Source organism: Juglans microcarpa x Juglans regia, chromosome 8S (assembly GCF_004785595.1).
Source record: "Juglans microcarpa x Juglans regia isolate MS1-56 chromosome 8S, Jm3101_v1.0, whole genome shotgun sequence".
In the NCBI taxonomy this organism is placed as follows: Eukaryota; Viridiplantae; Streptophyta; class Magnoliopsida; order Fagales; family Juglandaceae; genus Juglans; species Juglans microcarpa x Juglans regia.
This window is the reverse complement of record NC_054609.1, coordinates 8,972,736-9,000,128: the sequence shown is the minus strand read 5'-3', so window position 1 is coordinate 9,000,128 and position 27,393 is coordinate 8,972,736. Positions and strand designations below refer to the sequence as shown.

General features: G+C 39.1%; 1 protein-coding gene across 3 annotated transcripts; it reads right to left on the bottom strand.

Moving 5' to 3' along the window:
- Window positions 1–477: 477 nt before the first annotated feature.
- Window positions 478–25,057, bottom strand: LOC121244657 (5'-3' exonuclease). Of its 3 annotated transcripts, none has more exons than XR_005936468.1 (7): window positions 24,519–25,057; window positions 23,176–23,346; window positions 12,749–12,983; window positions 7,972–8,194; window positions 7,648–7,803; window positions 883–1,044; window positions 478–749 (listed from the first exon to the last, which is right to left on the bottom strand). XR_005936468.1 is itself a non-coding variant. In XM_041142821.1 (6 exons), exons 1-5 carry the CDS (start codon window positions 24,891–24,893, stop codon window positions 7,674–7,676), a joined length of 1,134 nt encoding a protein of 377 aa, XP_040998755.1. In that variant the 5' UTR covers window positions 24,894–25,057; the 3' UTR covers window positions 478–749; window positions 7,648–7,673. The 3 variants fall into 3 exon arrangements, 1 of the variants encoding a protein (XP_040998755.1); XR_005936469.1 differs by having other exon boundaries at window positions 883–953; XM_041142821.1 differs by lacking the exon at window positions 883–1,044.
- Window positions 25,058–27,393: the final 2,336 nt, after the last annotated feature.

The window sequence follows — 27,393 nt, the reverse complement described above, 5'->3', positions numbered from 1 at the left end:
CACTTCATTTCTAGAAACATAACAATAACAAGTGGTTGGGTCACAACATCTCCACCATTTTCTTTTCTCATCGTATCCCAAAATCAAAAATGCATCAGGCCCGTTTGGATAGTGAGATGAATTGAGATGGTTTGTGAATAGTAGTAAGATTATTAGTTAAAATTAGATGAAATGAAAAGTTTCATCTCACCTCTGTATCCAAACCGGCCTATCTTCTTTTCAGATTTACTCTGAAGATGATCAGGTACCAAAGACTTTGTAGTGACCTACTGTAGGCTAAAGCTCCATAGTTTTTTTGGTAAGGTCAGAGAAATCTTAACCTTGCTGTGATAGTCTGTTATTCATGTAGGCCGTTGTCCTCATGCATTCTGCCGAAAACCGCTAACCGCCATGCAAAGTGAAATGGGTAAGGAAACACTGGCCAAAGTGAAGCTATTGGCATCCTGATCATAAGAAACTGGAAAAGAAAATCAGAGGAAGCAACATATGGAGCTATTGTCCACCCATACATATTTGGAAAAAGTTCCAAGTTTAATATATACATTGAATACTGCATCTGCAGGTATTACTGCATTAACATATTCATGAAATTCACAGTTCTTGATTTCCAACAGTCTAGAATTGTCAGAAATTGGAGGAGTCACTCAGCCTATCTAAGTTCTTTTCTTTCTTCCAAAAGTAAAGAGTGACCACACTTGCAAACCACCATGCCCAGCAGCTTCTTCCTTCCCCTTTGTATATTAAGAATCCTGTGAAGAAAATAAAATATATCAACACATAAGAAACCAATTGCTTACCACTTGGAGGTGGGGCCCAGATGGGGGGAGAGAGAGAGAGAGAGAGAGAGAGAGAGAGAGCATTAGTAAACAAGTGTAGCCACACCTCACAGCGGAATCTCCATGTGGGACATCAAATTTCATTAACACGTTTCACCTCTTCAGTTTGAACTACTCCTGCTAGAACATGGCAGTGAACTTTAAATTGCCAGTTACAGGTCCCTCAAGCTCTTGGTTATCGATAATTTTTCATCTGGATACCATCAGACTGAATGACAAAATAGTTACTCTACATAAGTTTTATAATACTACTAATCATGCAACACCCCCCCCCCCCCCCCTCTCTCTCTCTCTCTCTCTCGGTGTCTTCTTTCCTATATTCTAAATGAAATTTTCAACATAACATAAGAAACCATGACTTGCTTGTTGATGTGTAAAGTTCTCAATTTACGTGACTATCTAAGCCAATTGATCAAATAAACAGATATGAAATTGCTTTCACAACGTAGACATAACCTAATAGTAACCATCAAACAAATGGTGTAATGTTAAATTCCAGTTAGATACAAACCATCAAATAAGACAAGTCCCAACTTGTAGACCCAAGTTCATAGCGATTACATGTATTTCCCAATGCGCTTTGTGGGACAGGTATATAGTCGTACAAGTCATAGGGAGTATACTTTAGTAAGATTGAACAGTGTTAGGTATCTTGTAAACAAAACAAGATACCATCAACATTAAATATCAGAGAAATAATAAATTCGAATAATTCTCAAAAGAAAACTAAGTGTTCAACTTTTTTTTGTATTTTTATTTACGCCCTTTTAAGTAAATAAAGTAGGACACTCACGGTGAAACATGTACAGCAACACATGATTATCAACAAGACGCAGACAAAAATTGTTAATTCGAAAGTGCTACATACCATCACTTCTTTCCATTTCATATAATATAGGCAACAGTGCCTTGTTATTCCAGCCAACTCACAATAAATTTTAAGAGATGAATTACATTACTCAAAAATATTTATACTAGACTAAGATTACTATATTTCATAGATAATATTTGAGCAGAAACAATAAAGATCTTTTAGTTAAACTTTTTTTTTTTTATATAGGTAAATTTCTTGACAGTTAAACTTGGCTCCTTTTTTAAAGATCTTTTACTATATTTCATAAATTTCTTGTAATATGTTCTTGAAGTTTATGGATCAGGTCTCTTTTTTGTGAAAAGTTTTTTTTTTTTTTTTTTTTTTTTTCAAAAGCTAATGCTCAAGGTTTTAATGAACATCCTGGAGGATAGAAATGTGTACATAAAAGGTGAGATATGAAAGCTGTGTGACTATGTTAACTTGTCATTTTCATGCATGACTTTTATCCATGTATTTTAGTGTTTTGGGCATTTGATTCGAGCAGATTAGCCTTAAAGTGCTGTATTCAACCCCATAAAATGGTTTGCACAGGAGCCATTTAGAGTTTCTTGCATGCTATTCAAAGAGATTTACAGAGTACAGGATGTTATGTATATAATTTAGGTCTTTCTATATTTAGGTCCTTCTATATTTAGATTGTATAGCAAGAATTAAGCTAACTATAAATAGACTTAACGTGTATAGATACTTAACGTGTCACAGAGAAATCAGTAGAAGAAATATCTAGCAAGTTGTAACTCTTTCCTATAAATAATGAAAGAAACCTAATGGAAGAGGTATTTAGATCAATATTGACATGGTATCAGAGCCACTCTGATTTCCGTCGCGTTGGTCTTAATCGCAGGGTGCGAATTTCTTTTGCTATTCTTGGGAGAATATTTTTTTTCTGATTCAGCAAGTTCTTTCTTGCTCTTAGTGGGTCTCGACGACTTCTGTGGAGTCAAACCTTGTGGTTTGAGTTTTTGGTGGCTGTCAGACTCAATCCTTCGGTGCGGGCCACTTCTCTCAGTGGTTTTTCGTGGTGGCTGTGCCTCTTTGTGGCTGTCGGCACTTGTTGGGAGTTACAAGTGTTGTTTCTGTGCCAGTCGGCACTTTCTGTGGTGGTTGACAGCATCTGTGGGTGGCTGTGAGGTGGTCGGCAGTTTCCGTGGGTAGCTAAGTGGCCGTCGGCTTCTTCTGTGTGGTGGTTTGCCGTGATCCGGTTCTGGGCAGTGCTTATCGGCAGTTTCTGGGTAGTTTCTGGTGGCTGACGACGTGCGAGTGTCTCCTTTGGTGAGTATCGAAAGTTTCTGGGTGAGTATTTACTTTCCTTCGGTTCCTTATTTCGTGACTTTGGGTTGGGAAATTTTCTAAGTGAAATTTTCTGCTTTCTATACGTGGGAATTTCAGTTGTTTGGGTGGGCCTTTTTTATTTTGGGAGTAGACTTATTACCGTGACTTTGGGGCCTTTATCAGTTTTGGCTTATTTTGGTCCTAATTTAAGTTAGGCTTGCCGCTTATTTGATTGACTACTTGAGCATATAAGTGCTTTTCATCATGTCTATTGAAAATACTATTGTTCGCTTTACTAGAAAGAATTTTTCTATGTGGGAATTTCAATTTAAGATATTTTTGAAAGGAAAAGAATTATCAAATCATATTGATAATTCTGTTAAAATTCCCACTGATGAAAAAGAATTTGCTCAATGGGAGGTCTAGGATGCCAAGGTAATCTCTTGGCTATTGCGGACGATTGAGTCTTACCTTGTGACCAATCTTCGATATTTTACTACGGCTCAGACTATGTGGGATTATCTTCACCGCATTTACCACCAAGATCATAGTGCTCGGAAGTTCCAATTAGAATTGGAAATTAGTAATTATAGTCAAGGCAATTTACCTATCGCACAATTTTATTCTGGTTTTATTAACATTTGGTGCGAGTATTCTGCCATTGTTCATGCTAAGGCTCCCACTACAGGACTCGCGGCTCTTCAAGCAGTTCACGCTGAGAGTCAACGCGATCAGTTTTTAATGAAGCTTCGACCTGAATTTGAGTCCGTTCGAGCTGGTTTGCTGAACCGTAGTCCGGTTCCTTCTTTGGATATTTGTTTGGGAGATTTGTTGCGTGAAGAACAGCGGTTATCCACTCAAATAGGTATGACTTCTGAGAATGTCTTTTCTGAGACTGTGAATGTAGCCTATGCAACACAAGGAAGAGGGAGGAACAAGTTGCAATGTTTCAGTTGCAAGGAATTTGGTCATATCGCTCGCAACTGTACTAAGAAAGTTTGCAACTACTGCAAGAAAGAGGGCCATCTCATCAAAGATTGTCGAGTACGGCCTCAGAATAGCCAATCCCAAGCTTTTCAGGCTGCTGTACAGACTTCTTCTTCATCTTCTGCGCCGCCTACTGTAAGCTCTGATTCATCTGTTCTCACACCAGCAATGGTCCAACAGATGATTGTATCTGCTTTTACAGCCTTAGGCCTGCAAGGTACAGGTACTAACTCAACTTCTTGGATTGTTGATTCGGACGCTTCTAATCATATGACTGGTAATACGACGGGTCTCCATAGTGTTCGTAAGTATAGAGGCACGCAAAATATTCAGATTGCTGATGGCATTACTCTTCCTATTACTGTTGTTGCTAATTTGGGCTCTTCATTTCGCAATGTTTTTGTCTCTCCTGGATTGTCTACCAATTTGATTTTTGTTGGACAATTGGTAGATGATAATTGTGATGTTCACTTTTCTCGTGGTGGTTGTCTTGTGCAGGATCAGGTGTCAGGGATGGTGATCGCGAAGGGGGCTAAAATAGGACATTTATTTCCCTTACAGTTTTCTATTCCTAATGTTGTTTCTCTTGCTTGTACGGCTACTGCCAATACTAATGAAGTCTGGCATAAGAAATTAGGTCATCCTAATTCTGTTGTCTTGACTCATCTTATGAAACATGGTGTTTTGGGCAATAAAAATTCCTTTTCTTCTTCTCCTGTATCTTTTGATTGTGCTACTTGTCGTCTTGGTAAGAGTAAAACTTTACCTTTTCCCATGCATGGTAGTCGTGCTTCTAACTGTTTTGAGATCGTGCATACTGACGTTTGGGGTGTGAGTCCTGTTATTTCTCATGGTCAGTATCATTATTTTGTGACGTTTAATGATGATTATAGTCGATTCACCTAGATATATTTTCTCTATTCTAAAGCTGACGTATTTTCTGTCTTTCAAAAATTTGTTGCGCTTGTTGAGACACAATTCAGTACTTGTATCAAAACTGTACGCTCCAACTCAGGGGGGGAGTACATGTCTCATTCTTTTCAAACTTTTCTTCAGCAAAAGGGGATTATTTCCCGGCGTTCTTGTCCTTATACTCCTCAACAAAATGGAGTCGCTGAGCGTAAGAATCTTCATCTCTTAGATGTCGTCCGTACTTTGTTAATTGACTCTTCTGTACCTTCTAAGTTCTGGGTAGAAGCTTTATCTACTGCTGTCTATTTGATCAATCGTTTGCCTACTGCTACTCTAGATTATAATTCTCCCTATTTTCGACTATTTGGCCTATCTCCTGAGTATCAATCCTTTCATACCTTTGGGTGTGTTTGTTTTGTTCATCTGCCACCTGTTGAGCGTCACAAGCTTGCTGCACAGTCTGTCACATGTGCCTTTATGGGATACAGTCCTACTCAGAAAGGATTTGTTTGTTATGATGCTCATGCAAATAAATCCCGAATCTCACGGAATGTGATTTTCTTTGAAAATCAATATTTGTTTTTGTCTCAGGTTATTTCTGATCCTCCTATTACTCTTCTTCCCGCTTTTGATAATGTCTTCTTCTATTAAGCGTTTTCAACCAGGTATGGTGTATCGTAGACGTCTTCCCCCTTCTTCAACGCCCCTTCCAGACACTGATCCATCATCTGATTCTGCGGTTCCTATACCTCGACACTCCACCCGGGTTACACATCCACCGGATAGGTATGATTTTCCTCACATCTCGCTTACTGCCACTCTCGACACAATTTCTGTTCCTCACTCTTACACCCAGGCATCCATCCAAGCGTGTTGGCAGCAGGCTATGCAAGAGGAAATCCAAGCTCTTCAAGACAATCACACTTGGGACCTTGTAATTTGTCCTTCTGATGTCAAACCTATTGGTTGTAAATGGGTGTACTCAGTCAAGTTTCGAGCTGATGGCTCACTAGATAGATATAAGGCCCGTCTCGTGATTTTTAGGAACCGACAGGAGTATGATATTGATTATGACGAGACATTTGCACCTGTTGCCAAAATGACTACTGTGCGGACTATCTCGGCACTTGCTGCTTCGCAAGGGTGGTCTCTTCGGCAGATGGATGTGAAGAATGTTTTTCTACATGGGGATTTGAAGGAAGAAATCTATATGTCCCCACCTCCCGGCATGTTTGCTACACCTTCCTCAGAGGTTTGTCAGCTACGTCGATCCTTGTATGGACTGAAACAGGCTCCACGTGCATGGTTTGACAAATTTCGCTCTAACCTGCTTGCTTTTCATTTTACTCAAAGTCAATTTGATTCCTCTCTTTTTCTTCGCAAGACTTCTGCAGGAATTGTATTGCTTTTCGTATATGTCGATGACATTGTGATTACTGGCTCAGATACTAAGTTAATTAAGCAATTACAACAGCATCTCAAGGCCTCCTTTCACATGAAAGATCTTGGTCCCCTGCAATACTTTCTTGGCCTTGAGGTGCAGCTTACTCCAACTGGTACGTTGTTACACCAGCACAAATACACACAAGACGTTATTTCATTGGGTGGTCTCCAATCGGGTAACTCTATTTTTACTCCATTGGAGGTAAATCTTAAGCTTCGTCAGGAAGAAGGAGAGCTTCTATTAGATCCATCCTTGTATCGGCAGCTTGTTGGGAGTTTGAACTACTTGACGATTACTCATCCTGACATTTCTTTTGCTGTGCAGCAAGCCAGTCAATTTATGCAGGCTCCCCGACATCTTCATTTAGCTGCTGCCCACCGCATTCTCCGATATCTAAAAGGCACCTCTACACGGGGGTTGTTCTTTCATAAAGAATCTTCCTTACAGTTGGTGGGGTATAGTGATGTTGATTGGGCCGGATGTGCGGATACTCGTCGCTCCATTACCGGCTGGTGCATGTTCTTAGGTAATGCACTCATTTCTTGGAAGAGTAAGAAGCAAGATAGAGTTTCCAAGTCCTCTACTGAGTCTGAGTATCGTGCTATGTCTTCCGCATGCTCTGAGATCACATGGCTTCGTGGGTTATTAGGTGAACTTGGTTTTCCTCAAATGCATCCCACTCCTCTTCATGCTGATAATACCAGTGCTATTCAGATCACCGCTAATCCTGTCTTCCATGAGCGTACGAAACATATTGAAGTCGATTGTCATTCCATACGTGAATCCTTTGACAAACATGTGATTACTCTCCCTCACATTTCCACTAAACGTCAAACTGCAGACATATTCACTAAAACTCTTTCTCGGCACCAACATCAGTTCTTGGTTGACAAATTGATGCTTTCTGATCCATCAGCATCAATTTGAGGGGGGATGTTATGTATATAATTTAGATCTTTTTATATTTAGGTCTTTCTATATTTAGATTGTATAGCAGAGAATTAAGCTAACTATAAATAGATTTAACGTGTATAGATACTTAACGTGTCACAGAGAAACCAATAGAAGAAATATCTAGCAAGTTGTAACTCTTTCCTATAAATAATGAAAGAAACCTAATGGAAGAGGTATTCAGACCAATATTGACACAGGAGACCCCCATGATAACTTTAGCAGCCATCCATTTTGATTCCTTAAAAGTTTTATAGCATAAACTTAATGCAAAAATGGGACCTCCACGAGACTCAAAATGATCCAAAAGCATTCAATTCAATCCCCAAAAGAAGTCTTAGCTCATCCTTTGAAAAGATGAAAGCGATTACCAGTTGGATCTTAACCATCTGAAAAATTAGATCCAGTTTGATGAGTGAGCTTCAGAGTTTCTTCCAAACAATTTGAAGAAATTAGATAGAATGGTCAAATCATTGTGTGTTTCTCTCTCAACTAACCACTCCTCCTTAAGTTGAATATCAATGTCCCTGCATAAAAGAGTGATTCAGGTAATGAGATACTAATGATGATTTAGGAGGAAGCAAAGGGAACAAAGGGACCATAATTGAAGCATTTTCTATTGTAAAGCCTCCAGGAAACAAAATTTCTCACAAGAAAAAGGCGAGGGAAAGATACAAAAAAACAAACCATGTTACCTCTTAAGGGCAAGAACCTCGTAATTCCTTCGCAGGTAATCAGCATACTTTGTAAGGGCTTCTTGTGCATACTGTTTACCCACAGTTCTCACTGCAGCAGCATTTAATAAATTTTCCAATGAACCATGCTTTTTTAAAAGCTTTAGGGCAGTCTTTCGACCAAATCCAGGAGCCATATGTTGGATCCCAGGAACTCCATCAACCTCATCACCCACAATGCATCCTAGCAGAAGTAGCTCTAGTTAGATGATAAAGAGAAGATAAAAACACATTTTACCAGCAGTTTCAAATAATCGCAAGTGTGATCGGTCTTATTCGATTATGCGAGTGGTATATTCGATCTCTATTCTTATTAGGTGCAATTCAAATAGCGAAGACAGTTTAGAAAGAGGAAAAAAAAGGTACGAATCTAATCTTCCTAATGTTTTTCCTTGTTTCTATAATACTTTACTTCAATACACACTAGAAGAATTCCAAACTCTAGGTTATTGTATCATACCCGAGTGCCTACAATTTGGAGTTTTTGAAATTAGGGTTCCTATTTTCTGGTATGTGTCATACTCGTACCTGAGTGCCCAAGTTTCCAGCATATAAGACTTTTAGGGTTTTTGCTATTTTTTGTCTTCTTGTAGTTGGGTGTATCCTTTATATACTTCATGTGTACTTGGATTGAGCCCCCTTGAGCTTTCAATAAAATCTTGCATAACATATCCATGTATACTTCTTTTGTACTTGGCCTTTGCCTATTTACTTGATCAATAAAATCTTATTTTACCTATCAAAAAATTTAAAAAAAAATAAATTGCATAACATAAAAAAAATAAATAAATAAATAAAAAATCAAACTTTTTAATTCCAGCTGCTCTTGGACTGTTTTAAGGTGTTAATCAATGTATTACCTATCAATGTATTTGTCATATATATATATATATATATATATATATATTATAAGTAACTGATTTGTCATATATATGGAAAGTAAAAGTCTTTCTGAACATTGGTATAGAAGTAGGAAAAAAACTGCCTAATATAGGAATCTGATTCATTCTCAAAATGTAGGACCATCAAAAATTTCTAAATCAAGGCTAACATGACCTACAACTAACTTAGGAAGTCACGGGTTGCCTCAATTGGAAACAGACAAAAGGAGCTTCCTAGAAGCACTACAAACCCAGTTTTTGTCAGCCTTAGGCTGTGTTTGGGTAGTGCACTACTACTCAATATTTTATCATTACTTTTTCTTATTTTTTACTACTATTCACTACTATTCAATATTTTATCATTACTTTTTCATCACTTTTCACAGATCATCTGATATCATCTCACTACCCAAACGTAGCCATAATGTAGCCCAAGAAAACCCAAACTGTTTCTATGGGACCCTAAATCCCATTACTTCAACTTAGCCATAATTCTCCCTTGATACTGCCCTCGTTCAGCTCCTAAAACTCAAAAAGCATTTCATAAAATAAATCCAATCTATTGGCCTCCCTTTGGTAATTTAGGTGAGTTTTCCTCAAGTTTTCTCAATTCTTTTCATCAAAATTCAAGTTTAGATATCTTTTTTTTTTTTTTATATATACAAGTAAAAATATATTAATATCAATAGGAGTAACCAAGTACACTGGGTGTATACAAGAGAGAGCACCTAGCCCATAATAGGGAGCCCGTAATAAACATCGCCCAAGAGGGAGAAATTAGAAACCTATCCAATATACACCAAGCCCTATTGGGACAAAACACACCTCCCCAAAGCAAAACAAGTCACTGTAACTACCCCAACCCCTTGTTTCCCACACAACGAATGCTCCACCCAAATGATCCTACGAGGACGGAGGAAGGCTTTATGCCCTCCCTCTAGTCCTCCCTTGACTAGTACTACCTCGCTTTGCGTCGTTGATTGTCCAAGTAAGACGCTTTAACTCCCTACTCTTCTTAAATCTTAATTTTCTTTCAAGTGAGTGACCTGCCTCAATTGCAGTGAGTAGTGCTATGAATTGGTCGTCAAATCCTCCACATGTAATCCCCACATACTGTTGTATCTCATTAACCTCGACAATACATCAAGTTCCTTCACCTCCGGTGACCCTTTCTGTGCAACTTTGAAGGACCCTACATCTCCCTCTGACCTCGGCGTTACACCATTTTCCTTCAACTTCGACATGTGATCCATAGTTTCTTTGGGGAGAACACTAACCAAAGGTGTACCACCGACTATCGGCCTTTCCTGTGTCACCCGTGGCGAAGGGCATTCCATTACAGATGTCTCTATGCCGATACCCGATGTAGAGCCCACTTTGAATGACCCGGTTTTCCTTTTGACCCGCCACACTCTCCTGGATCTAGTTATAGGGACTGGGCTGAAACTGATTTTCTACTTTCCTTTATCTGATTTTAAAGGATTCGGGCCTATCTTGGGCTTGTTTCTTACAACCATGTTGCCTCCAACTGAAAGCAAGTCTATTTTCGTAGACAAGAAAGCGATCGCTGCCTTCAACTCGACAAGCCAGGTTTCCATCTCCTTTAATGTATTGTGCATCTCTTTTTCAGCCATACTACCATACTTCTCTTTTCTAGAGGAATCGTACTCCTTTTGTTGGTTCTGAGCTTGCGTAATCTGCACACCACTTTCACAGTTCCCCTTCTTGGCCCTAATATCAAACTGAGTCACTGAAGCATGACTCGTCTTTAGAGCTGCCACATATGATCGCCTCACCACCGTGGTTGTGCTTGGGTCTTTTTGTTTCAACTCCAAGTTGATGTTCTCATGACCAGATGTCCTCTTCTGGCTTTCCTTCCTTGACCCATCAACATGAGTGGAGAAAAACATAGCAGTGGCTTTGCATAATTCAACAGCATACTTCTCCCAACCCAGTCCTTCATACCCTTCAGGAATGACTACATCACTCCGCAACCTCCTCCACCATATTCGGTAGCAGTTAGATACCTACCATGCACGTTGGAGCATCATTGAGCCACAAAGGCTCTGTTTCCTTCAAGCAAATGTTTTGTGAATTCTAAATTTCTCCCTGCCTGTAACACTGCTTCCACCATAGCCACCAGCCACCCTATACCACTACAACCCATAGCTACAAACCTCCAAATCCTTATGCTCGTCTCCACAATTTTTAATGAGGATCTCCATGCTTCTGGTAAAATCTCAAAAACCTTCGATTCCACCCAAAAGCGCACCAACTGACCCATATTAATATCAAACCTTCGATTTCAAATGCAGGGGCTTCCCAAGCTTCATTCCTCTCAAATTTTTATGCAAAATATACGAGCACAAGCCTTTGGTGCAGATTTGAGGCAGATCTAAAGAACAGTGGAAAACGAGAGGAACACGGCTGAAGAAGAAGGATCTGCGTGGTTTATCGGTAAAACGGAGCCCAACTGCAACTCGGTGGCCCAAGAGTGTCAGATCGGCGATTTCGGTGGCCCACAAAGTTTAGATATCTAATGACCCTCTAATGTATTTCTATATCTATCTTGAATGGTTTCTGTCATAAAAATCAGTGCAGGATCCAATCTCTAATACTACAATTCATAAAGAAATTAATACATAGCCACTGCATGGGAAATAAATTCAAGGTTTCTTCACTTTTGAATGAAATAATCCCTGAGTTCATTCTAGTAGTGAAAAAAGTACTCTAACCCTATGTTTTTCCCACTAACTTGACATCTCAATGGCACATCTTTCAAGTCCAAAAGGGTTCCTAGGGTCTGCACTCCATTGTGCAACCTACAAACTGAATTTAATGCAAGTCTTTTGAAGCAATCACCTAGAACTCTAAACTTCATATCTTTTTCCACCTCTACCCTAGTCGTCATTGTTTTTCATGCCAAAACTCGGGATCATAACACGTGGACACACGATTTTCCCCAAGTAAATGGCTAAAAGGCCCTAGGTATGAACTTGATTAGGCTTGTTTGTGGTTCATGAAGATTATCCTACAACAGATTGTAATTAGAAGAAATACTTTTTATCGTTTGTTTGAATTTCAATAAATGCTGTCCATAGTCAGCAAAGCTATTTCCTTGCAAGATTTGGTTTGAAAAAGCTGTTTAACGAGAATATTTATATGATACATGCATGATTCATTTAATTAAATGTGTAGGAGGTTCAGTTTCACTTGTTAGTTTCATAAAATTGTGTCTCGGCCCCTGCAGCAAAGTAATAGCCCATAAAGGCTGCTGTAGGGCTTTCCTAGGAAATCACAAGTAGTCCTTAAGACCATGGCTTTAGCCCTTGATGAGTCACCTTTTCAATGAAACTTCTAGGAAGCTACAATGAACCATCCAAAAGAGAATCCAACTTATTCTTTAACAGCAAAATGTAAATCTACTCATAGGTGAGTCTTTCTCTTTACCATTGACCTCATTGTTGGGAGCATATAAAAGAAATGCTCTGTGAGATATTGCTGCATGACCATTGTCCAAATAATCATCTTGCAGATGTTCTCACAATTGACTGCTATCTCCATTACCATCTCTAGACGATCCTTGGTGAACAGAAATAACAAATTTTCAAACAAAACCAGAGAACACCATAAGCAACATAACATCTTTCAAAAGAGGTAAAGCCACACTAAACAAGAATATATAAGCAAAGAATACTCTCGAGGATGACATACATCAATCTGCCTAAAATGGAATGATCAATTGTACAAATTTGTTGGGAGAAAACATTTCAATGTCTATAAAAATAACACCAAACAGAGGACTTCAGTAGATAATGGATAATATAATCTTCACATGAATTGCACCTGATACTTACTAAGGCTCAAATCACAGCGTGGCTCACAATCATACTGAGCAATGTAGTGCTTTATGGTGTAAAAGGACCATCGGTCTAACTCGTGTAAAGGCATAACAATTTGAACATCTTCTGAAATCAATTGCTTAAAGTCTTTATCAGGAGAAGCAATTACCACCCGATAGCCTTTTTGTAGAACTTGTCCAGCAAGTGTAGCTACAACATCATCTGCTTCATGGCCTTTAATTTTTATGACCTGCATGATTATGTTCATAACATTAAAAATACAAACAACATATATCCATAAAATTGTGTACATGAGCCTCGCCTATACATTTGTTTCTAATAAAATTTCTTCTTATAAAAAAAACATATATCCATAAAAAATTTGATATCTGTCTTTTTCCTAAGAAAGAAATCTAACAATATATGAGATAATATTCAAGCTTTTCTGGTCCACTTAAACACACAAATCCCACATTGGGAAAAGGAATAACTCACATAGGGTGCGTAAGTCATAAAGGTAGTAATAGATGCTAAACCCCAAATTGAGTACTTACTAGGTGAAACCGGGCTTTATAAGTGATTTTAGGGTTTGTTTGGATGTAAAATGCTGGGAAGTTTCTAATTAATAGTGAAGAAATTAAGAAGAGATGAAAGTTCTATAGGTTTTTGTGTAAATGTGGGTCCCACCTTTAAAATCTATATAAATAATAAATTTTATAATTTTTTATAATATTTATTATTTAAATTACTTATTAAAAAACTTTCTAAAAATTGGGGTCAGATCAAGCAGCCCTGATTTTTTATGTTCTTTTTTTTTTAATTTTAAATTAATTTTTATTTGTATTAAAATAATATATCTTAATGAAAAGATGAAATAAATTGAGATGAGTAGTTTTGTATGTTTGGGAAGAAATTAAGAAATTTTTTTTTAATGTAGTTGAATTCTACTCTACTGCAGATGACTTTCACCTGCATCCAAACATAGGCTTAATACCTGACAAACTCAACCCATTCTCCCATCCAAAATAACAATGCTAGGCACTGTTACTGTTCACATCCCTCTTCATTCAGCCCTTAAACAGGTGACTGATTTTCACTTTCTTTGGTTTATCTTGATGCCAAAACTTAATCTTTTGGTTCGTAGAAGCTCATATTGTTGAAAATATAAAAAGTTGATATGCTGTATCAACTCCTTTACATTTTTGCTATGTGCTGCCTCTTTCTGTTCCTGTTTTTCCTCCTCCAAAAGTTCCGAAGGTATGTCCATCAGGGTCCAGCTCAGAAGCAATGCTCTTTAAGGCTTACTTCTATTCTAATGTCGTACCATCATGTTTTCCTAATACACATCCCATCAACGTATCGGTCATTGATATATATAATAACTCAACTCAAACCCCCTATAATATCTATCCAAGCTTCCAGCACCATATTGGACAATGGAGTGCAGACCCTATAATATTATGACTAGGGTAGATGTGTCGGTCACTGATATATCCTAGTCGTCACATCTACCCTATAATATCTATCCTAGGTTTTGTGCCTATCTTGCTCCTTTATATCTTTCTAACTTATGGTACTTTACTACATGGGTACTGCAAGAAGGGGAAGATATCTGAAGCCAATAATATTCGCCATGAATGCTAGAATTTGCAGAAAGGAGTTGTGAGATTTGCTTGAATAGGAAGGAAAATGGTTCCTTCAAAAGTAATAGTAATCGAATCAAAGGTGTTTGAGGTGATAAGGGATGGTAGATATGTGCATCTTACTAAGAAGAGCTGGAGAGTTGAGAAAGGCATGAGCTTGGGGTTAGCCACGGCACTCTGGTTCACCAAGACTTTGGAGGACTATCTGAAGGTTGGAAGAAAGGAGTTCTATACGTACATTGGGAAGGAGATAGGAGTTTCATGATGCAGCGGTGTTCTAACTCCTGAAGCTATTACATGGCGCTGGTGGAGTATGGAGGTGGTGGTCGACAAAACTTCATTTTCATACCAGAGGATAAGGACAGCAAGGGATGGAGGAAGTTGGCGGAGGTAATGTGGGAGGCTGGAAAAGAAGGTGGACCTACTCGTCTGCCACCACCAGTGACAACGGTGGTTTTGAACCAACCTCATACTCGTTCATACAGGGAGGTCCTCCAACAACTGCAGGTATCGAAGCAGTCCCGTGACCATGTCAGGTTGGGTGCAAGGTTTGACACATTGGCCAACCTAAGAGGAGTTGTAGGTCAAAAAAAGCAGGTAGTGCTGCCGGTTCAGTAGGTCTACAGAGACCTGATGGTGATGGCAGGTGTGATGTCGGCCTGCAAGAGAAAATGGTGCATCATGCTCTGACGGATATGAAGAAACAGATGGGTGAATTGCAAGAAAAAATAGACTAGCTTATACGGTGCGTTGAGGAGAATAAAGGGGAGGAATTGGGCCTGGGCCTGGGCTGTGGATTGATTAAAGAAAACATAATGGGTAGACACAAACGGGAAGGCAAATACCAGTGGGCCACATCCTGTATACTTAAACAAAGGGAAGGCAAGAATAGGCTCGGGCCCAAGTGTTGGGCCTCAACCCATGGGACGGTTTAAGACCAAACAACAGGAGGGCCCTGTTTGGAGGAGACAGAAGCCGAGTGACGCAGGCCCATTGTCTAGTGGGTTCCAGCCACCGTCACCAGTGATGACTTGGGTGGTCTTGCCACATGTAGTGGAACCACCAGCGGTGAAGGAGAGGGAGGATCCTGTAGAATTATAGAGAGATTTATGTTTAAGGATCTGTTAGCAATATTAGGGGCTAATATCTAGGAGATCTACAGCTAACAGATCAGTTTTTCTTATCCCATGATTTTAGGAGATTTGGTAGTCTGTTACCAAATCTGTAGATATAAGTTTCCTGTTTTATAGCTTTCAGTTTTAGGTAGTTCTGATTTCCTTTCTAGATTAGCTGTAAATATCCCTAAAATAGATGAGCATTATCATCTATATAAAGAGGGGCCTATAACCTTATTTTCGATATAGTGGAATCTTACTCTTTCCTTCTACAAACAAGATGGTATCAGAGCCATCTCTGAACCCTAATTCCCTCATATGACCAAATACGGGAAACGTGATTCAAGAGCTACCGTTTCCTAAATCACCTCCAATTAGGAAGCCATGGCTTCCAACAATGATAGTAATCTCATGCCCATTACAGGACACAAACTGAATGGGAACAACTATCTCCAATGGTCCCATTCCGTAATGACGTTCATATGCGGAAAGGGCAAAGATGATTATCTCACCGAAGATGCTGCCAAACCAAACAAGACGGATGAAAAGTTCAAAGTCTGGAATGCCGAGAATAATATGGTCATGTCATGGCTCATTAATTCCATGACAAATGACATTGGAGAAAACTTTCTTCTCTATGGAACAGCAAAGGAGATTTGGGATGCTGCCAAGGAAATATATTCTAACAATGAGAATACATCAGAATTATTCGAGGTGGAAAGTGTTCTTCATGACTTCCGCCAAGGAGAATTTACAGTGACTCAATACTTCAACACTCTCAATCGGTATTGGCAGCAACTAGACTTATTCGAGGAGCACAATTGGAGCTGTCCGAATGATGGAATCAGGTATAGACAAATAATTGAACGGAAAAGAATATACAAATTTTTGATTGGATTAAATAAGAACCTTGATGCAGTACGAGGAAGAATTTTAGGATCCAAACCACTACCAAATATCCGAGAAGCTTTTTCAGAAGTTCGGAGAGAGGAAAGTCGAAAGAAGATCATGATGGGATCTCAAGATTCTGTGACAAATCCTGAGAGTTCAGCACTTGTGGTGAGAGGGAATCCATCCAACAACAACAACGATCACAGACCAAAGAAAGGGCGTCTTGGTCACACCAAGGACAATTGCTGGAAGATTCATGGCAAACCAGCAGATTGGAGGCCTTCCCGGTTTGCCAATGATAAAGAAGGACGAGGCAACCTTGCTTCCATGGATGAACAACCTCCACCCGAACCAACTCCCTTCAGCAAGGAACAGATAGAGATCTTGCAAAAAATGTTCAGTCAATCCTTGCCTGCACCAGCTCCCACTGTAGTTGGTACCGGATCCCCCCAGATTTGAGACACAAACTACATGCAACAAGGTTTGTAAACTTAGGAGATCTCTATATGGGCTCAAGCAATCTCCAAGAGATTGGTTTGAAAGATTCACAAAGGTAGTGAAGAAGCATGGCTACTCTCAATGTCAGACGGACCATACACTATTTGTTAAACACTCTTCTGCAGGAAAACTTGCTGTCCTCATAGTGTATGTGGATGACATAATCCTAACAGGAGACTATGAAGAGGAAATCTGCACCATCAAAAGTTTACTAGCTGCAGAATTTGAAATCAAAGACCTTGGGAATCTTAAATATTTCCTAGGTATGGAGATTGCAAGGTCAAGAAAGGGAATCTCTGTCTCACAGAGAAAATATGTCCTAGATCTCTTAAAAGAGACTGGAATGCTCGGGTGTAAGCCGGTAGATACTCCTATGGATCCAACTATCAAACTAGGAGCTAAGGAAAATTGTGCACCCGTGGACAAAGGAAGATACCAAAGATTAGTAGGTAAACTAATATACCTATCTCACACACGACCAGACATTGGATTTGCTGTTAGCATGGTAAGTCAGTTCATGAACAATCCAAATGAAGAACACATGGAAGCTGTGTATAGAAACCTGAGATACCTGAAACTAACACCAGGTAGAGGATTATTTTTTGAGAAGAACCAAAGAAGAGATATTGAAGTGTTCAGCGATGCAGATTGGGCAGGATCAGTACAAGACCGAAGATCAACTTCAGGATATTGCACTTTTGTGTAGGGAAATTTGGTCACTTGGAGAAGTAAGAAGCAGTCAGTGGTGTCAAGAAGCAGTGCAGAAGCTGAATTCCGGGCAATGGCACACGGTATTTGTGAGGGAATTTGGTTAAAAAGGGTGCTAAAGGAATTAAAAATTTCAGATGAAGAACCTATGAAAATATTCTGTGATAATCAATCAGCAATCAACATTGCCAAAAATCCAATTCACCATGATAGAAAACATGTGGAAATTGATCGACATTTTATAAAGGAGAAGATAGAGGAAGGAATAATCAAGATGTTGTACGTGCCTACATGTCTTCAGACAGTAGACATCCTTACCAAGGCTCTATCGAGAAAGGTGTTTGATGATCTGAGTTCCAAGCTGGGGTTAATTAATATTTACCGCCTAGCTTGAGGGGGAGTGTAGAATTATAGAGAGATTTATGTTTAAGGATCTGTTAGCAATATTAGGGGCTAATATCTAGGAGATCTACAGCTAACAGATCAGTTTTTCTTATCCCATGATTTTAGGAGATTTGGTAGTCTGTTACCAAATCTGTAGATAAAAGTTTCCTTTTTTATAGCTTTCAGTTTTAGGTAGTTCTGATTTCCTTTCTAGATTAGCTGTAAATATCCCTAAAATAGATGAGCATTATCATCTATATAAAGAGGGGCCTGTAACCTTATTTTCGATATAGTGGAATCTTACTCTTTCCTTCCACAAACAAGAGATCCGATGGTAGAGTCGTCGACAGAGAGGATAATCCCGACACCAAACATGATTTTTCAACACCCCTCGCCGTCGGCCGTCAGTTTCTAGGCCTGGTGTCCACAGACGGGACCGACGGGAAGTTCTGTTATAGGGGGGTGGCGCTTCCAACGGCATCCCTTCCGGTGGGTATGTTTGCAACAGATCTGTCGGTAGCATAAAGGAAAAGGAACTGGAGCTTGCACTAGGTGGGGGTATCTGGGGCATCGATGGGAATGCAAACCTTATGTGTGAACCTCCAGACCTTATGCATGAATCTTCTGAGTGGGAATGCAGGTCCTTTTTTGCTGAGGAGGCGACAGGGCTATTGTTGTCATCACCGTGGGCATCAAGGGAAGGGGCTGAGATGGACGGGGAGCCTATGTCGCCGCAGGCTTTACCTCTATGCCAGCACATTGTTTCGGACTAGGTCATGGAAAAGGTGAAAGAAATCCAGAGCTGTGTGGGAATTGAATGTGATGGCTTTGAAGAACAATTTATGGATTTGTTAACTGCCATTGAAGAAGGAAATATTCAGATCAAGAAATCGTCGAAAAAACAGCGTTGACTTGGTCTATTAATTATGAGGGCAGTTCAAGTAGAGAAAGGTCAAAAGGGAAGGGGTTGGCATTGTCTATATGAAGCCTAAGATTATTTCCTGGAACGTCCGAGGGCTTAATTTTTTCATAAGCGCCTGCGGATAAAAAATTTGCTTCGAGAGTAGAAGGCGGATATTGTGTGTTTGCAGGAAACCAAGATGGAAAATATTCCAAGGGACAGTATTAGAAGTTTGTGGAGTTGTCCGTATGTTGACTAGGTCTTTCTTGCTTCAATTGGGGCGTCTGAGGGAGTACTAGTTATGTGGGATAGGAGAGTGGTGGACAAAATGGAGGAGTATATCGGAAAATACACAATGGCTTGTTCTTTTCAAAATGCGGAGGATTGTTTTAGATGGGCTTTTGTTGGAAGATATGGGCCAACCGTGGACAGCAGTAGACAGTTTTTATGGGAAGAGCTAGTTCGGTTGCATAGCTGGTGGGACATTCCTTGGATTATAGGATGGGACTTTAATGTTGTCAGATTCCCAAGTGAGAGATCGGGAGATAGCAGGTTGCGGCTAACAATGTTGAGTTTGTCGGATTGTATTTTTGAGTTGGGATTGGTGGACATTCCTCTTATGGGTGGCACACTTACATGGTCCAATAACCAAACGTGGTCTAGATTGGACAGATTTTTAGTCTCCCTGAAGTGGGAAATACATTACCCAGAAGTATGACAAAAAAGATTGCCTCGCCTATGTTCTAACCATTTCCCTATTTTGTTGGATTGCGAGGGTATACAAGGAGGGAGGAGATACTTTAAGTTTGAAAATATGTGGTTAAAAATATAAGGCTTTGTGGAACAGGTAAGGCAATGGTGGTCCTCCTATCAAATCCAAGGTACCCCTAGTTTCATTCTTGCAGGTAAATTAAAAGCTTTAAAAAAAATTAAAACTTTGGAATGCGAAGTCCTTTGGAGATGTAAGCAACCGCAAGAAGTCACTATTGGAGGAGCTCCATCAACTAGAAAGGTTGCAAGAGGAGCGGGGCCTTTCATTGGAGGAATTTGCTCGACGGACAGAACTAATTTCAGAGCTAGACAAGGTTACCCTATTGGAGGAGATCTCTTGGCAGCAAAAATCTCGAGCGTTGTGGCTGAAAGAAAGAGACCGTAGCATGAAATTTTTTCATAGAATGGAAAATTCTCACAGGAGAACTAATGTCATTGAGATGATGAATATTGGCAGTGTTGTTTCCACGAATATCCCTAAGATCCAAGAACATGTCACTAGTTATTTTGAGCAATTGCTTACCAAGCCTATGGAGTGGAGGCCAAAGATTGACGGGCTAGCTTTTGAGTCCATTGAGCAGCAGAATGCTACTTGGCTAGAGAGGCCATTTGAGGAGGCCAAGGTCCATGAAGTAGTGAGAAAGATGGTAAAAGACAAGCACCAGGTCCAGATGGATTTTCTATGGGCTTCTTCCAATCTTGTTCGGAAGTGGTGAAGGAGGACTTAATGAAGGTATTTCATGAATTTTTTTCGGTTGGAAAATCTGAAAAAAGCCTCAATGCCACTTTTATTGCACTTATTCCCAAAAAGGTGGGGGCATCGGAGGTTCGGGATTACCGGCCAATTAGCCTTGTGAATCGGGTGTATAAGATTATTTCAAAGGTGCTTGCAAATAGATTAGGAGGAGTGTTGGGGCGGATCATTACAAAACCTCAAAATGCCTTTGTACAGGAAAGACATATCTTGGACTCAGTACTCATTGCTAATGAATGCTTAGACAATAAATTAAAATCTAGCAATTTGGGTCTCTTGTGTAAGTTGGACATGGAGAAAACTTATGATCATGTCAATTGGAATTTCTTGTTGTATTTGCTCGGGAGATGTGGTTTTGGGGGAGAGATAGTGCACATGGATTAGCTGATGCATATCAACGGCACGGTTTTCAGTTTTAGTGAATGGTTGCCTAGTGGGTTTTTTTAACAACTCTCGAGGTCTAAGACAAGGAGACCTCTTATCCCCACTTCTCTTTGTCATAGTGATGGAGGCATGTAGCAAAATGATTTCAGCGCTGGTTAACAAGGGGTTTTTGGCGGGATTTTCGGTTGGTAATATACATCGAGGTACTTTTCACATCTATCATTTGTTGTTTGCAGATGACATCCTTATTTTCTGCGGGGCAAATCTAAACCAGATCCAAGCATTAAGGGCACTCATACTTTGCTTTGAGGCGGTATCGGGATTGTTAGTGAATTTATCCAAGTCAGAGTTGGTTCCAATTGGCAACATTTGTAATATCCGGATGTTGGCTGACATCCTTGGTTGTAAGGTCTCCTCTCTCCCTATGAACTATCTTGGCCTTCCCTTGGGGCCGCTTCCAGGGCTAAAACTATTTGGAATGCAGTAATTGAGAAAATAGAACGAAAATTAGCATGATGGAAGAGATTGTATCTCTCGAAGGGTGGAATGATTACTCTAATCAAAAGTACTCTTTCTAATCTACTTACATACTTCGTATCATTGTTTCCAATTCCGACAAGTGTGGCGACACGTATTGAGAAAATGCAGCGTGATTTCTTTTGGAGTGGACTTGGGGATGAATTCAATTCCACTTGGTCAAGGGGGATAAGAGATGCTCCCCAATCTCATATGGCGGTTTGGGAATTAAAAATATGAGGGTGTTTAACAGGGCCTTACTTGGGAAATGGTTATGGTGATATAATACAGAACAAGAAGTTTTATGGAAGTTGGTAATAGACTATAAATATGGAGGTATGTTTTTTTTTTGGGGGGGGGGGGGGGGGGGGGGGGGGGGGGGGGGGGGGGTGTTTATGGTGTGGTTATGTGGAAGCACATCAGACGAGGGTGGGAAGTATTTGTCCGTCATACCAGAATCGTGATTGGAGATGGCACAAGAATTAAATTCTGGCACGATATATGGTGTGGAGATAGTGCTCTCAAACACTCATTCCCTACAATGTTCACACTCGTGCGTTAGAAAGAAGCTTTAGTGGCGGACCTAATGGAAATGGATGGTGATGTATTTTAGTGGAATGTGAACTTCATTAGGGTGAACTTCTTCCAACTCTTATACTCCAAGAGTCCGAGCACACAACGAGTTGATGCGTTATGGAGGAAACCGGCCAGCAAATGTATATGTTCAGTTCATTCATTCTATAAGGCCCTCACACAAACGCAGAATAATCACTTCCCATGGAGAAGAATTTGGAGAAACAAGGCCCCTTCTCGGGTGGCATTCTTTGCATGGACAGCATCTCTAGGAAAGATCTTGACAATGAATAATCTACGGAGACGGGGGGTGATAGTAGTTAAATGGTGCTGCATGTGTAAACAAAGAGGTGAGACAGTGGACCATCTTCTACTACACTGTGAGATTGCTAGAGCGTTATGGATCGATGCATTCAGAAGGGTAGAATTAGCCTGGGATATGCTTGCAACAATGGTCGAACTTCTAGCATGTTGGTCAAGTATGGCCGGTGTTCCACAAATCTCAGTTGTGTGGAAGATAATTCCTATTTGTATTCTTTGGTGCATTTGGCAAGAACACAATGACCGGGCCTTTTGTTAGAACTTTGTTTCTCTAGGCCAATGCTGTAGATTTTAATGGCCTAGATTTTCATGATTTTCTTGCCTCCCTCCCTTCTTCTTAGATAGGCTTAACTCTTGTATACCCCCTGTGTACCTGGGCTAAACCTATTCTCATTAATATAATATAATCGTTTACCTGTCAAAAAAATTAATCTCCCAAGAACCATTTTAAATTCCTTTATTTGCTGAGGGACCTCCAGCAAGGAAGAAACCAATTTTCTTTAAACCATCACACAGCTGCCACCACCTTTTATAATCTATAGCATTTACCAAGGCTTCCTATGCCAATAAGATTCAAGAACTATATGCAGTCAGAATCATTGTAAGATTTGAGTGCCATATTTTGTGGTCTTTCTTGCACTTGTAAATGATCCTCACTCCAATTACTAATTTCAAAAGATGGTTTCAATTAGGAGTTTCACAAACTACAAATTTTCAAGTTTATTTAGCTATCTGCAAACGGGGTCTATCTAAAACCTGTACAGACAACAAAGACAGCAGATGTTATCAATTAGAAATTGTTTAGAAGAACATTCCTTTTGAAGTTATTGAAGCATAATAGGCGAACATTCCTTACAAAAAGTTACTTCAGATATATTAGACTATCTTTTTTTTTTTTTTTATAAGTAGATATATTAGACTATCAAGCATATTCATAAAATTTACAAAGCATGAAAAAATAGTCATAAAGAAGATTCACCCACTGGAACATTGCATTTTCCAAGTACATCAGCGATGATTCCATGCGACCTTCCAACATGGCCCCTTGAAAATCTTTGTGAAGCTGGAAATTGTCTTACGAATTTCTTCCTGTGTGCTTTATATGAAGGCAATAGCTGTCTGCGATGCTCACTGCCCCCTTCCCCATCGAGAACCTGAACCACATATTTTATCAAGTATAAACATAAATAAGCCTACAGTCTTTTCTATCTTTTGGGTCAGAATTCATCTTCATTTCTGAGAACAACCACAGTATCCTAACATCTAACTTTAGAGTGACAGACAAGATCAAGAATATTTTTTATAGGTATTTCTTAATGACAAGGTCAAGAACATAGAAGAGAAAGAATTCGAATTCTAAATCTTGTACATAATACAAACATAACAATATTCCACAAATACATCAGGCAACAGTTAAGTGCTGACAATCAGGATACCAGCTTCAATACCAACATATCTACTGTGAGATACACTCAACTGTCACGACCTACAAAAGAAAACAGGGAAACAAAACTTGACATTGACAATTCAGCAGCATCACTATTATCTAACACTTAGTGAGTGAATGAACTAGAACCCTATATACATATGCTAGCACATATTTGATTCCAATAAGTGACAGGCACTATAAAGCAAATCCATTGTCCTTGATAGGATAAGATAAGTTCTTTATAGCTCATCCTTATTTAATGAATCTGATAAAAGCATCCGAATTCTTGATAGGGAATTAGGATGCGTTTATCAGTTTCATTAAATAAGGATATTCTTATTCTCTTTACTTGTAGTCTTATGTTCTTGGTCTCCTACATGATATAGATGAAGGAGCTGCCAACTTTTCACTTCAAAAACAGAAGGAATTACAGGTTTGCAAAAAGTGACACACGGGATGCAGTGGAAATAGTAAGGATCCTGAAATAATGAGAAACAGACTCGAATCTTGAGCTCTATTTTAATCACAATTATACAGTTAACTGTGATCATAATTGGAAGATCATTGAAGTAAAATTTGACATGATCTAAGATGTTACTTCCTTTTTCAGCAATTAAAATACAGTTAATATTGGCGCCACCTAGAGGCAGATGAACATTTGCAAAATAAGATTAATACCTTCGTTGTGCCATCAAAAAATTGAAGCACACAACTAAAATGTTCCAGCAGAAATGCATTCTGTCTATGTGCGTATGTAGGTGTGCACGCTGCGAACATATGTACCACGGTCCAAGTACAAAGTATATGTAAATTGCCATCTGTATCTGTGTATGAGTGTGTGCACGGTAGAGGAGATACAAATAATAACAGGCTTAGACATTAAAGAGAAGAGCTTACGGCAATGACAGGGTCGCTAAGGCTGACTTGAGAGAAGAAAAGAGAGACCCAACGACCAAAAGAACGTAAGTTAGGCGTGCTTCCCGCATAGCAGAGAGGATTAACGTCCAAGAAGAACACCCTCTTCTTGCCTGTCTTCTTCGCTTCGCTTTCGGGTACTAATTGCCCATCAGCTGCTTGATTAAACGACCCAGAAACGGAAGCAGGAGGAGTGATAGCACCATGCGTCGCTGCTTCCGTTTTCCTCGTTTTCGCAATTGTTGCTGCTGCTGTTTTGAATTTGAGAGTCCTATACGAGAAATAAACTGGTGGTGGTGGGCTGGGAGGGAGAGGAGGATGGATGTGAACATGGGTAATCATCGCAATCTGCACCATCTTCCAACGGCACGCCCACCTGATGTCTTTATAGTTTATGCAGCACCTCCTCAATTGGGAGCTGGAAGCCTGGAACCTCGTAGGGGTGGACACAGGCCTAGGATGGGAGGAACTCGGCCTAGCCCAGCCCGAGTTGCCGCAGCCTGCAGGCCCATCTTCTATATTCCAACAAATAGGAAATTTTTTAAAACAAAATTGTGGAATGTTTATTGGGTTAAATACTAAAAGAACAGTCATTGTAATTTTTCGGAGTTTAGTATACCTTAATTTTGAATTTTGATTTTTTTTTTTAATAACTGTGGGTGTCCGAGCCAGCTTGCGCACACTTCGACTAATCTCATAGAGCTCTGAAGTTAATGACCAAATAAACCTCTAGTGGCCTTAAGGAGACTCGAACTGGTGACCATTGAGGAGCAAACCTGAGGCCAAACCAGATTTTGAACTTTTCTCTCTCTATATTTTCGATTTTGATTAAATTAAGCCCATTCTATCGTTAATATCATGTTAAAATGTTACTATTTCAAGTGTTCGGGAACTATATTTTTTTTTCTAAATAAAAAGAGAAAGCGGGAGTGACCAGCGTAACAACTCTCATTGGACGTGACCATAGCAGAAGCCCCTCTCCACTGTGGAATATTCGGTTTGAGCCATAAAATATCAATTTGGAAAATGTATTAATTTAAAAGAAGTATTACAGCTACAAAATTTTTTTATTAAAATAAATTTACAAACTGACGTAATTTCATGTGATCAGTTAAATATACTCTAACACCAATGACAAAGTATCTCATATTGTTGGTGTGATTGGATCGTGCCACTTGAAAACTGCTTAGGTTGCATCTAGGTGACAACCTAGGTATTATTGGCTCGACCAAGGCAATTAGGTTTTTTTCTATCTTTTTAATGATTTTTTTCTTTCTAATTTTTAATTTCTTATATGAATACATGGCACTTGATAATTGATGTGACTTGAAATTTCAACCAGTTATGAATTCAACATTTAGTTCCTCTCCCTTTAAGAATGTCAAGGGATCCAATCTTCATATCTTCATTTTACTTTGAACGCTAAAATGGTTTAAATGATTTGTTCAATGTAAAAAATGAAAAAACCAATAAGTATTCTCAAAATATGAATAATGCAATATTCTCATCTTATCACAAAAATGTATATAATTAAAATTTGTTATGTACACATTAATTTTTAAAGACATAATATTTTATGATAACGCGACTATCACTTGTTAAGAGGATCATCTATGATCTATAGTTAAACACCCTAAAATTATATCTATTATTACCTTTCTTCATCGTGCCATATCATTTCATGTAATTCTCAAACCATAAGTGGGCACATGCCCTTTTTAGTATTTACATCTATCATGCCTTAAGTCATCATAAACTAAAACTCTTCAATTTCGCAACAAATGATTAATTTCATACTTAAACATACTGTAGGGGATTTTTCCCACTAAGCCCAAGAAGCCCACAAATGGAAGGAAGCAAGACCAAAAGCCCGGCCCAAAGTAATTAGTCCCTAACCCAGCCTATGGAAAAGCTCCCTTGTACACAACCTGCAGGAGTGATGGTGCTGCAAAGGATGAGACTTGTCTATCTGAGGCCCCCTTAAGTAGTGTCCAGTCATCGAGTGTCTGCCCGCACAACATGCGTGATATACAGGGAGTCCTTGATCTACTAACAGAAAGAGAATAAACGGACCAGAAGGAAGATAGACTAAGAGAAGGAAGTCGAATAACCACACCGCATTAATGGCTCCACCACCCGGACAACATGCCACATTAATGATGCCGTCACAGAGTCATGCCTCACTTAAACACTCTAACACAATGATCAATATGGGGGACACAGACGTCATGGTAGCAGGTAGTATCTACTCATCAGGTTTATAGTATAAATAGCAAATTACAGGTATGAGAATATATATCTAATTCCTAAACTCTCTTACTTATTTGCTATCCTCCAATAATATTTACTAATTTTGACATCGGAGGTTACTCGGCCCCTAAGCCACCCACTCAAAACTATAGTCTTTTCTACATTGTGTAGGGCCCATTTTTTAAGACCCGAGTTGTCAGAACTTAACCTAAATGTATACAAAATACGACATTAACACATACCATTCGGCCTACAACACATATACCTTCTATGGGTTCTAATAATGTAATTTAAACAAGTCATTTCATGTATAATAAACTATCCATTTAATTAAAATGCCATCACAATTAATAGTTCGAAATTTATGCATGCTGAAGTATTCATTCATTACATTGCACTTCTTTTAACTTGTCGAATCATTTCTTTTTATTTTTAAATTAGAAAAATATTTTAGCCATAAAATTTTTTTATAAAAATAAATTCACAAACTGAATTTAATGTAATACGTCAGATTGTAAAATTACTTTTATTTATTATAAGATAGATTTGATGTATCACACCAAATTACATTAATTTATAAATTTAATTTTATAAAATCTCTTTATAA